This window comes from Scyliorhinus canicula, chromosome 10 (genome assembly GCF_902713615.1).
Source record: "Scyliorhinus canicula chromosome 10, sScyCan1.1, whole genome shotgun sequence".
Taxonomy (NCBI): domain Eukaryota; kingdom Metazoa; phylum Chordata; class Chondrichthyes; order Carcharhiniformes; family Scyliorhinidae; genus Scyliorhinus; species Scyliorhinus canicula.
In genome coordinates this window covers 141,059,623-141,072,536 of record NC_052155.1, presented here as the reverse complement: position 1 = coordinate 141,072,536, position 12,914 = coordinate 141,059,623, and the positions used below count along the sequence as shown (strand labels likewise).

The window sequence follows — 12,914 nt, the reverse complement described above, 5'->3', positions numbered from 1 at the left end:
AGAAGATGGTAAAAGAGGGGGGGGTGTGGCATTGTTAATCAAGGAAAGTATTACGGCGGTAGAAAGGACGCTTGAGGACTCGTCTACTGAGGCAGTATGGGCCGAGGTTAGGAACAGTAGAGGAGAGGTCACCCTGTTGGGAGTTGTCTATAGACCTCCGAATAGTTCCAGAGATGTAGAGGAAAGGATTGCAAAGATGATTCTTGACAGGAGCGAGAGTAACAGGGTAGTTGTTATGGGGGACTTTAACTTTCCAAATATTGACTGGAAATACTATAGTTCGAGTACTATAGATGGGTCAGTTTTTGTGCAGTGTGTGCAGGAGGGTTTTCTGACACAGTATGTAGACAGGCCAACAAGGGGCGAGGCCACATTGGATTTGGTACTGGGTAATGAACCCGGCCAGGTGTTAGATTTAGATGTAGGTGAGCACTTTGGTGATAGTGATCACAACTCGGTTATGTTTACTTTAGCAATGGGCAGGGATAGGTATATACCGCAAGGCAAGAATTATAGCTGGGGGAAAGGCAATTATGATGCTATTCGGCAAGATTTAGGATGTATAGGATGGGGAAGGAAACTGCAGGGGATGGGTACAATCGAAATGTGGAGCTTTTTCAAGGAACAGCTACTGCGTGTCCTTGATAAGTATGTACCTGTCAGGCAGGGAGGAAGTTGTCGAGAAAGGGAACCGTGGTTTTCTAAGGAAGTTGAAGCACTTGTCAAGAGGAAGAAGAAGGCTTATGTTAGGATGAGACATGAAGGCTCAGTTAGGGCACTTGAGAGTTACAAGTTAGCCAGGAAGGACCTAAAGGGAGAGTTAAGAAGAGCGAGGAGAGGACACGAAAAGTCGTTGGCGGATAGGATCAAGGAAAACCCTAAGGCTTTCTATAGGTATATCAGGAACAAAAGAATGACCAGAGTAAGATTAGGGCCAATCCAGGATAGTAGTGGAAAGTTGTGTGTGGAATCAGAGGAGATAGGGGAAGCATTAAATGGATATTTTTCGTCAGTGTTTACACTGGAGAAAGACAATGTTGTCGAGGAGAACACTCAGGTTCAGTCGACCAGGCTAAATGGAATTGAGGTTCAAAAGGAGGAGGTGTTAGCAATTTTAGAAAATGTTAAAATAGATAAGTCCCCTGGTCCAGATGGGATTTATCCTAGGATTCTCTGGGAAGCCAGGGAGGAGATTGCAGAGCCTTTGTCCTTGATTTTTATGTCGTCTTTGTCGACAGGAATAGTGCCGGAAGACTGGAGGATAGCAAATGTTGTCCCCTTGTTCAAGAAGGGGAGTAGAGACAACCCTGGTAATTACAGACCTGTGAGCCTTACTTCGGTTGTGGGTAAAATGTTGGAAAAGGTTATAAGAGATAGGGTTTATAATCATCTTGAAAAGAACAAGTTGATTAGCGATACACAACACGGTTTTGTGAAGGGTAGGTCATGTCTCACAAACCTTATTGAGTTTTTTGAGAAGGTGACCAAACAGGTGGATCAGGGTAAAGCTGTTGATGTGGTGTATATGGATTTCAGTAAGGCATTTGATAAGGTTCCCCATGGTAGGCTATTGCAGAAAATAAGGAAGTATGGAATTGAAGGTGATTTAGCGGTTTGGATCAGTAATTGGCTAGCTGAAAGAAGACAGAGGGTGGTGGTTGATGGCAAATGTTCATCCTGGAGTTCAGTTACTAGTGGTGTACCGCAAGGATCTGTTTTGGGGCCACTGCTGTTTGTCATTTTTATAAATGACCTGGAAGAGGGTGTAGAAGGATGGGTTAGTAAATTTGCAGATGACACGAAGGTCGGTGGAGTTGTGGATAGTGCTGAAGGATGTTATAGGATACAGAGGAACATAGATAAGCTGCAGAGCTGGGCTGAGAGGTGGCAGATGGAGTTTAATGCGGAAAAGTGTGAGGTGGTTCACTTTGGAAGGAGTAACAGGAATGCAGAGTACTGGGCTAATGGCAAGATTCTTGGTAGTGTAGATGAACAGAGAGATCTCGGCATCCAGGTACATAAATCCCTGAAAGTTGCCACCCAGGTTAATAGGGCTGTTAAGAAGGCATATGGTGTGCTAGCCTTTATCAGCAGGGGGATTGAGTTTCGGAACCACAAGGTCATGCTGCAGCTGGACATAACTCTGGTGCGGCCACACCTGGAGTACTGCGTGCAGTTCTGGTCACCACATTATAGGAAGGATGTGGAAGCTTTGGAAAGGGTTCAGAGGAGATTTACTAGGATGTTGCCTGGTATGGAGGGAAGGTCTTATGAGGAAAGGCTCAGGGAATTGAGGTTGTTTTCGTTCGAGAGGAGAAGGCTGAGAGGTGACTTAATAGAGACATATAAGATAGTCAGAGGGTTAGATAGGGTGGACAGTGAGAGTCTTTTTCCTCAGATGGTGATGACCAACACGAGGGGACATAGCTTTAAATTGAGGGGTGATAGATATAGGACAGATGTCAGAGGCAGTTTCTTTACTCAGAGAGTAGTAGGGGTGTGGAACGCCCTGCCTGCAACAGTAGTAGACTCGCCAACTTTAAGGGCATTTAAGTGGTCACTGGTAGACATATGGATGAAAATGGAATAGTGTAGGTCAGATAGGCTTCAGATGGTTTCACGGGTCGGCGCAACATCGAGGGCCGAAGGGCCCGTACTGCGCTGTAGTGTTCTATGTTCAGTGTTAATGTCAGCCTACTTGTGACACTAATATAGATTATTATTATTACATGTGTCAAAAAGTGCTTCCTGATTTTCCTCCAAGGTAGACAAAGTCTAGTTTTAAGATAATAAAATTACTAAGAAAGCAAAATATTGGGAATTGGAAATAAAAAGTGGAAATGGTTTGCTTTTGTGCCAAGGAGCTGCGCTCCGAAAGCTAGTGATTTGAAACAAACCTGTTGGACTTTAACCTGGTGTTGTAAGACTTCTTACTGTGCTCACCCCAGTCCTACGCCGGCATCTTCACATCATGTTTTTTTTAAAAGTATTTTTATTGAAGTTTTTCATTTGAACAAATAACGCAACAAAACCATAGGATTGGTCTAGCTCAGTTAAAAAAAAGTCTCAACGTAGATGGATATAGAGGGGAACAGCTGTATAATTGGCTCAGTATAATCATTAGAATCAACGAGAAACCTCTCTACGCATCTCCAGAGAACAAAGGAGAGGAGGATAAGGCCATGAAAAGAAATAAAATAGCACAGCTTCCCACATGGCGATTGCTCGCAATGACCACAAGAATTCAGGATAGGTTTTTTGCACCATGTTCACGCAGACACCAACACATATCTCCCTCAACTCCAATAATACCCGGGCATGTACTCACCTGCACGTCTCCCCCCCCCCCCCCCCCCCCCCCGGGAATGTACTTACCTGCACGTTCCCCGCCCCTCCCCCCCCCCCCTCCGCGTATGTACGTACCTGCATGCCCCAGGCACATACTCACCTGCATGTCACGTTCCCCCCCCCCCCCCCCAAAACCGGGCATGTACTCACCTGTACTTCCCCCCCCCCCCCCCCCCCCCCCCCGGCCAGGGCATGTACTTACCTGCATGTCCCCCCTGGCTGATTTACTTCACCACGTCCCTGCTGGTCAGGTCCTGTTCTCAACCCTGCCAACGTGACATCATGTTGCCGAGGGATAATACAGCAGGGAAGGCTAAGTGTTGACGCTGTCGCATTTCACGACTGCCCTCAGGAGCAGCGTTTCTGACCCCTACAGGGGGCCAGCACAGTACTGGAGCGACCCACGCCGCTCCAGCTGCCAATGCCGGCGTCAAATGGGTGCCGACTGGCGCGGTTGCGCGCATGCACGGTGGCTCCCTTCTCCGCGCAACATGGGCTACAGGGGCCTGTGTGGAGCAAAAGAGGCCCCCAGCCCGCGAGGCTGGCCAGCCGATCGGTGGGCCCAGATAGCGGGCCAGGCCACAGCGGAGGCCCCCCCCCCCCCCCCCCCCCCCCCCCGGGGTCGGACCAGGCCGCCCCGGATGGATGCACGCCGAAGTCCCGCCGGGTAAGACCACACATGGACGGTGCCAGCAGGACTCGGATTTGTTTGACCGGCTGCTGGGCCCATCCCGAGCAGAGAATCACTGGGGAGGCCATGTAGAGTGGCCCCTGACCAGCGCCGCGCCGACCGCGTTGGCGCCAATGCCGCCATTCTCCGCTTTCCGGAGAATCGGCGGACCGACGTTGGGGCGGCGTCGTCGCGCGATTCACGCCCGGCTCAGTCATTCTCCGGCCTGGCTTGGGCTGAGAGTAGCTCACCCAGTAAATTTCAATGTTTTGTACTGAGGTTCCCCGTGGGGTGGAAGGGACAATTTGAATGGGAAATCCCACCAGTATTAAAGCCGTTTGGAGGCTCCCCTTGGATTCTCTGCCCTCACCAGCTTTCCTGCCCCAAAACCAGGAGTGGAAAATGTTGCCCCCCTCCATGTATAAACTCCAGAACTCCCTTCTAGAATGGTGGTACAGTTTACCCAGCATTTCAAACCTCTAAATCCATCATGTTTCTGATGTTCTTGTGTTTTCTCTCAGGCACACATGAATGAACGAAATGCAGCTGCTCAAGTCGCTCCCAACACATTACAAACTGAAGAAGCAACATAAAACTTTTCAAATACAAAGTTTCAATTGCCAACACAAGTTGCTTGAAAGCATGATTAAATAAGATTAGAAGGTCCACAATGTTTATTAGAATTTTCCCGAAGGAGGGGAAGGACTTGTTGGGGTGCCTCTGTGGGTCTCACCATCACAACCCAAAATATGTGCAGGGTAGGGCCACGCTAAATTGTCCCTTATTTGGAAAAGAATTGCGTACTTCAAATTTTAAAAAAGAGTTCATAGTGGGTTGCGTAGGTGAATGAGGCAGGAGAACAGAGGCTGTCGCCACTGCTGTTTGCACTGTCAATAGAGCCCTTGGCGATGGCCTTAGGGTGGTCAGTAGGGTGGCAGGGGATTGTGAGGGTGAGAAGGGAACACCAGGTGTCGCGATACGCAGACCACCTGCTGCTGTTCGTATAGGACTCATTGGAAAGTATGGGGAGAATTATGGACATACTAGAGAGATTCAGGGCCTTCTCGGACTATAAGCTGAATGTCAGAAAGAGTGAGGTGTTTCTGGTGAATGCGGCAGGTCGGGGAGCCAATCTTGGGGTATTGCTACTTAGGGTTGCCAGGGACAGGTTTAGGTATTTGGGTTATCAGGTAACGGGGGAGTGAGCGATGATGCACAAATGGAACCTGACAAAGTTTGTGGAGGAGGTTAGCGAGGACTTTAGGAGATGGGATACGTTACACCTAACACTGGCGGGGAGGGTCCAGATGGTAAAAATAAATGTTCTGCCAAGGTTCCAATTTGTATTCCAGACCCTCCCAGTCTTCATTCCGAAGGCCTTTTTCCAGAAACTGGATGCAGCGATTTTGGTGTTTATATAGGGTGAAGAGGCCCTGTTACAGAGGCAAAGGCAGAAAGGGGGCTGGCGTTACTGAATCTACTATTATTGTAAGATGTCTTACAACACCAGGTTAAAATCCAACATGCTTGTTTCAAACACTAGCTTTCGGAGCACTGCTACTTCCTCAGGTGAAGGAGCAGTGCTCCGAAAGCTAGTGTTTGAAACAAGCATGTTGGACTTTAACCTGGTGTTGTAAGACTTCTTACTGTGCTCACCCCAGTCCAACACCGGCATCTCCACATCAGCACTATTATTGGTCAGCGAATGCAGAGAAAGTGAGGTGGTGATGCGAAGGAGGGGGTTTGAATGGGTTAGGATGGAGGAGGAGTCCTGTAGGGAGTCCAGCCTGAGGGCCAAGGTGACGGCAGTGCTACCGCTGTCACCAAGGAGATAAACTGAGAGCCCAGTTGTACAGTCCACGATTAGGGTGTGGAACGAGTTGAGGAGACAATATAGGATGGAGGGGAGATCAGTGCTGACACCGTTGTGTGGGAACCACAGGTTTAAACTGGGGGAGACGGATGGTATATCCAGGAAGTGGAGAGAGGTGGGGCTGGTGAGGGCGAGGGATTTATATCTGGGGGAGAGGTTTGCAAGTCTGCAAGAGCTGAGGGAGAGGGTGGAGATTCCGAAGGGAAGCGAGTTCAGGTATATGCAAGTGAGGGACTTTGTGTGGAAGGAAATGAGAGGGATTCCCAAGCTGTTGAGTTTTCCTTATTGGACCGGTTGCTGCTCTCAGATGTGGAAGGGGTGTAGGAATGACGATATGTACGGGTGGCTGACGGAGCTGTGGGGAGCGCAAGTGGTGAGGATTAAGGAGAAATGGGAGGAGGAGCTGGAAGGTGAGATAGGTTGGAGAGTGTGGAATCAGGCGATTCATAGGGTGAATTTGACCTCCTTGTGTGCGAGGAAGAGTTTGATACAGTTCAAGGTGGTACAAGGGTGCATATGATTCGGGCAAGGATGAGCGGGTTCTTCCAGGGAGTGGCAGACGAGTGTGAAAAGTGCGGATGAGGGCCAGTGGATCTTCCAGGGAGTGGCAGATGAGTGTGAGAAGTGTGTGTGAGGGCCAGTGGATCTTCCAGGGAGTGGCAGACAAGTGTGAGAAGTGCGGACGAGGGCCAGTGGATCTTCCAGGGAGTGGCAGACGAGTGTGAGAAGTGAGGACGAGGGCCAGTGGATCTTCCAGGGAGTGGCAGACGAGTGTGAGAAGTGAGGACGAGGGCCAGTGGATCATGCACATATGTTTTGAGGCTGGTGACAAGTTGTAGAGATACTGGGAGGGAGTCTTTGCGACGTTATTTAAGATTGTGGGGGTAGAGACCTGGCCGGACCCTATTGTGGCGATTTGTGGGGTAACGGAAATTTCGGAGGTGATGAAGGGGAGAAGTCTGGCCTTATGGCCTTCGCCTCTCTTGTTGCTCAGCGAAGGATTCTGTTGGAATGGCGGTTGACAACGTCACCGGGGTTGGCAACCTAGCTGACGGACATGATCAACTGGAAAAGACTTAAGTTCAAATTGAGGGGATCAGCGGAGTGCTTTGAGACACAATAGGGACTATTCATGACCATGTTTGAGGAATTGTTTGTTACGGAGGAGGGAGGGGAGGGGTGAAAAGGGAGTAAAACTTGCACAAACAATGAACTGTTCGGTGTGAAAAATGTTCTTTGATTTATTTATGATTCTGACCTTCGAATATGTTTGGAATAAAATACATTTAAAAAAAGAGGAGTGTGGTAGCCAATTTGCAAAAGCAAGACTCCGGAAACTGCAATGGGAAAAAGATTCAGATCATCTGTTTAGTGATAGAGACTGAGTTACAAATGTTGGCTAAGCCAACAGGGAGAACTCGCCCCCATCTTTTTCAAAATGGTGGTATTATCCACAAAATGGCATCAATGGCAGTGTGATACTCTGTAGGTGCACTGGAATGTCAAGTAATCTAAACCATGGAGTGGGACGCAAACCCATAACCTTCAGACTCGGATGATAATGCTACCAGAAGAACCATGGTTGAGAAAAAGAGGTCGGCTAGATGAGATTATTTCTTTCCCCTATTGCTTCTTATCCTCATGTTCTTGTCAGTATTTACAGAACAACGGTATTAGGCAGCTTAAAGTGTACCCAACTCAAATTACCAATTAGAGAAGGCTAACCTGAGTTTGACTCAGCACACAGACTGAGATTAAGTATTGCTTGTGAAAGGTGTATAAACAAGAGATTAATGTTGAGATAAATGGATGGTTATTTAATTATACCAGATGTACAGTACCCTTCTGGTTGTACGATGAATGAGCTAGGACATCATAATTTTTGAGGGAAATGAAGATACCTGATATCCAAGTTTACCGTAAATGGAGATTGCAGCGCTATAAAATTAATGTGATCAAGCCTACACGTCCGACATGGAATGACACTCAGAGTGCAGATAGGGTGGAGATAGAAGCTAGGGGCAGGATTTTCCAAACCCGCCTGTCACCAGGGTCTTCTAGTCCCTCTGAAAGCCAGTGGACTTTTGGCTGGCCTGACGCAACACCATGTGGTGGGGCCCACCATAGGGAGGCTGGAGAATCCCAGCCTAGGAGTGCACAATTTACCCTTCAGACTTCTCTTGCTTCAGTTACACTGAAGTACTTAGCAGCATGTTACGTCCAGTTACAAACACCATGCAAATTACAGTCAAAGTGTTTCAGGGGTTGGTTAAATGTGATGGTGGTTTGTGACATAATTGACTGTTAGGCCATGTATTCCTCAATGTTTGACCATAATCTTATTGAATGGGACAGCTGGCTTGAAGGTTCAAATGGTTTACTCATGCTCCAAATACTGACGTACTTCTCACTGTTCGTGTCTTGCATTGACTAGTAATCTTACTTTCATGTTTTGCTGTTAACACCAGATACCCTAGTTGTTCCTGTCAATATCTAATTGAGTTGTTTTTGTCCCAGAGAGTAAAGGAAACATCAGCTCATGCCTGTCAGTGGAAAGCACTCTGACTGAAACACCAGCTTATTTCTATGAATTAATAAAACTCCTGGTCTTTTTTCTCACAGGGGGAAGTGCTTTTTGACAGTTGGGAGTCCATTTTTAAAAGCCATGCTACTTTCAACAGAGACACTCCTATTTATTCGTTTGATGGTAGAAACATCATGAAAGATTCTTCCTGGTAAGTCTCTGCTCATCCAAAAAAAAATTTCAAAATTCTCTCTGTATGGAAATATGGAAAAAAGGATTTGCAATTATGTAGCACTGTTCCCAGGCTCAGGATATATCAAATTGCAGTCCAACCAATTAGGTACCTTTAAAACATAGAATCTTTTAACAGTTTTGTCACTGACTTGAGGCTGAAGGCCCAGTCCTGCAATTTTGGCAGTCTGAAATCTTCAATGATCCATGACCAAATTGTATTTGGCATATCAAATGATAAACTCTGTGAGAGGTTGCTGTGATTTGATATTGGAACAAACAGTAAAGAACAAACAGTAAAGATGATCCATGCCAGTGAGTTAGCTGCACATCAAATTAGCGCACTCTGCTTGAAGCATTTTGGTGCCAACATAGAGTAAGACGCCAGCGCCATTAGTGCTGTGACACACGTCATAAAGAAACGTGGTCTCAGTGCGGGCAGCCATTTTAAGTGGCAGACAGGAGCAGCCATCTTGTGCCAGAAATGTGGCAATCGACATGGCCCGCGGCAATGTCCGGCCTTTGGAATAGTTCGTTCCAGGTGCGGCCGTGTTGGTCATTTTGTGAGACAGCGTTTTGTGTGTCCTACAGTGGACCAAAGTAGATCAGTCAACCAGATAGAGTCGATAAATGCAGTTAATGAGATGGCCCTTGATTAATTATTTTTCGTGGATTTAATCTCAACCAAAGACATGATGAGTCCGAAAATGGACGAGAAAGAAGTTCTGATGACCAATTGCATCGACAGTTCAAATCTAGCTGATACCTTCGAAAGCAGGTGGACCATTGCAGTGATGTTGAATGACACACTGATAAAATGCAAACTTGACACGGGGGCAAAGGCAAACCTCCTCAGTGTGGGTGATCTGCACGGCCTGCGAGTGCCGCCGACAGTCATAAAACGGCCAAGAACGTCAGTCGACTACAGTAGGAACGAATTTGAGACTTTGGGGGAATGTGACTGAGAAGCATGGGTACACAACAGACAACACGTCATACCATTCTCCATTTGTGGACACAAAACGGGTGCCTATCCTAGGGCAGATGCGTGTGAGACCCTGAACCTAGTAGAGCGGTTGTTACGTCCCAGTCAGCGAGCCAACAACAACTCGCAGCCAGACATGGCAGCTCAATTATCTGATGAAATATGAGCAATAGTGAAAGTGGAGGAGGCGGTAATGGAGAACCAGAAGGATTCTGCAGAGTTCCCGTGATCGGTCTTTGAAAATGAGGACAGGCTCAGCCACATGATACAGAAGCATTTTAAAGGGCGTTGCAAGAAACCTTTTGGATCCTGGACAGCCAATGAGGTTTTCCTGGAGTTCAAGTTTCAGTCGAATGAGTACTTCACGAAAAACAAAGCAGATGGCGTGGCAGCCTGATGGGGCAGGCTTCTTTGTATTTACAATTACGGGGTGCACAGGCTGCCATATTCACTGGAAGCATGGAAAAAATGTCAGAATAAAAACCATTAGATTGAACCAGTTAGAACATAGAACATAGAACACTACAGCGCAGTATGGGCCCTTCGGCCCTCGATGTTGTGCCGACCTGTGAAGCCATCTGAAGCCTATCTGACCTACACTATTCCATTTTCATCCATATGTCTATCCAGTGACCACTTAAATGCCCTTAAAGTTGGCGAGTCTACTACTGTTGCAGGCAGGGCGTTCCACACCCCTACTACTCTCTGAGTAAAGAAACTGCCTCTGACATCTGTCCTATATCTATCACCCCTCAATTTAAAGCTATGTCCCCTCGTGTTGGTCATCACCATCCGAGGAAAAAGACTCTCACTGTCCACCCTATCTAACCCTCTGACTATCTTATATGTCTCTATTAAGTCACCTCTCAGCCTTCTCCTCTCTAACGAAAATAACCTCAATTCCCTGAGCCTTTCCTCGTAAGACCTTCCCTCCATACCAGGCAACATCCTAGTAAATCTCCTCTGAACCCTTTCCAAAGCTTCCACATCCTTCCTATAATGTGGTGACCAGAACTGCACGCAGTACTCCAGGTGCGGCCGCACCAGAGTTATGTACAGCTGCAGCATGACCTTGTGGTTCCGAAACTCAATCCCCCTGCTTATAAAGGCTAGCACACCATATGCCTTCTTAACAGCCCTATTAACCTGGGTGGCAACTTTCAGGGATTTATGTACCTGGATGCCGAGATCTCTCTGTTCATCTACACTACCAAGAATCTTGCCATTAGCCCAGTACTCTGCATTCCTGTTACTCCTTCCAAAGTGAACCACCTCACACTTTTCCGCATTAAACTCCATCTGCCACCTCTCAGCCCAGCTCTGCAGCTTATCTATGTCCCTCTGTATCCTATAACATCCTTCAGCACTATCCACAACTCCACCGACCTTCGTGTCGTCAGCAAATTTACTAACCCATCCTTCTACACCCTCTTCCAGGTCATTTATAAAAATGACAAACAGCAGTGGCCCCAAAACAGATCCTTGCGGTACACCACTAGTAACTGAACTCCAGGATGAACATTTGCCATCAACCACCACCCTCTGTCTTCTTTCAGCTAGCCAATTACTGATCCAAACCGCTAAATCACCTTCAATCCCATACTTCCTTATTTTCTGCAATAGCCTACCGTGGGGAACCTTATCAAACGCCTTACTGAAATCCATATACACCACATCAACAGCTTTACCCTGATCCACCTGTTTGGTCACCTTCTCAAAAAACTCAATAAGGTTTGTGAGACATGACCTACCCTTCACAAAACCGTGTTGAGTATCGCTAATCAACTTGTTCTTTTCAAGATGATTATAAACCCTATCTCTAATAACCTTTTCCAACATTTTACCCACAACCGAAGTAAGGCTCACAGGTCTATAATTACCAGGGTTGTCTCTACTCCCCTTCTTGAACAAGGGGACAACATTTGCTATCCTCCAGTCTTCCGGCACTATTCCTGTCGACAAAGACGACAAAAAGATCAAGGACAAAGGCTCTGCAATCTCCTCCCTGGCTTCCCAGAGAATCCTAGGATAAATCCCATCTGGCCCAGGGGACTTATCTATTTTGACATTTTCTAAAATTGCTAACACCTCCTCCTTTTGAACCTCAATTCCATCTAGCCTGGTCGACTGAACCTGAGTGTTCTCCTCGACAACATTGTCTTTCTCCAGTGTAAACACTGACGAAAAATATCCATTTAATGTTTCCCCTATCTCCTCTGATTCCACACACAACTTTCCACTACTATCCTTGATTGACCCTAATCTTACTCTAGTCATTCTTTTGTTCCTGATATACCTATAGAAAGCCTTAGAATTTTCCTTGATCCTATCCGCCAACGACTTTTCGTGTCCTCTCCTCGCTCTTCTTAACTCTCCTTTTAGGTCCTTCCTGGCTAACTTGTAACTCTCAAGTGCCCTAACTGAGTTGCAGGATACCCGTAAAGCAGTCGCGAACACTGTGCTAAATAACTCTTCTTTCAATTTCTTCTCTCCCCTGAGGTTCCGAAAAATGGAGTATCAGATGGAAATGCTCCAACAAGACTAGCTGCAGTTTTTTAAATGGGTCAATTCCTACATGCGCACATACTTCCACAAGCAGTTTTATACTTCACAGGAAATGATGATGAGTACGAGGAGATTGATGATGAGTACGAGGAGATTGATGATGAGTACGAGGAGATTGATGATGAGTACGAGAAGATTGATGATGAGTACGAGGAGATTGATGATGAGTACGAGGAGATTGATGATGAGTACGAGGAGATTGATGATGAGTACGAGGAGATTGATGATGAGTACGAGGAGATTGATGATGAGTACGAGGAGATTGATGATGAGTACGAGGAGATTGATGATGAGTATGAGGAGATTGATGATGAGCACGAGGAGATTGATGATGAGTACGAGGAGATTGATGATGAATGACTATGACGATATTAACTCCGATGATGAAGACTATGAGGATACATACGATGAACATGAATATGTTGAAGAAAATGACAACTCTGAGAGTGAATCAGCAGAGGGCAATGATAAAGTGCGAATGAGATGATTTCGAGGACATGATGAAGTAATAGCACTGAACATAAAACCAGAAGCTTACTTCAGAGGCACTTGGTAAATCATTTCAGGCCTCTGACGTGGTTCCAGGAGACAACTCCCTGATCTCCGAGGCTTCTCCACTGGAAGTTGAGTTGGAGGAGCTGATGACCATGTCACTATGCAGCTTGACGGATCACACTATATACTAGAGCAAGGCCAGGATGACCCATCACCTATATCT

General features: G+C 46.7%; 1 protein-coding gene across 6 annotated transcripts in view; it reads left to right on the top strand.

The window, feature by feature from the left end:
* LOC119972690 (collagen alpha-1(XV) chain-like) overlaps window positions 1-12,914 on the top strand; it is a 521,348-nt gene that overhangs the window by 487,479 nt on the left and 20,955 nt on the right. For all 6 annotated transcript variants that reach the window (XM_038809807.1, XM_038809806.1, XM_038809803.1 and 3 more), the window contains one exon: window positions 8,514-8,626. In XM_038809807.1, the coding sequence (XP_038665735.1) occupies window positions 8,514-8,626 (113 nt within the window). The remainder of the gene's footprint in view (window positions 1-8,513; window positions 8,627-12,914) is intronic.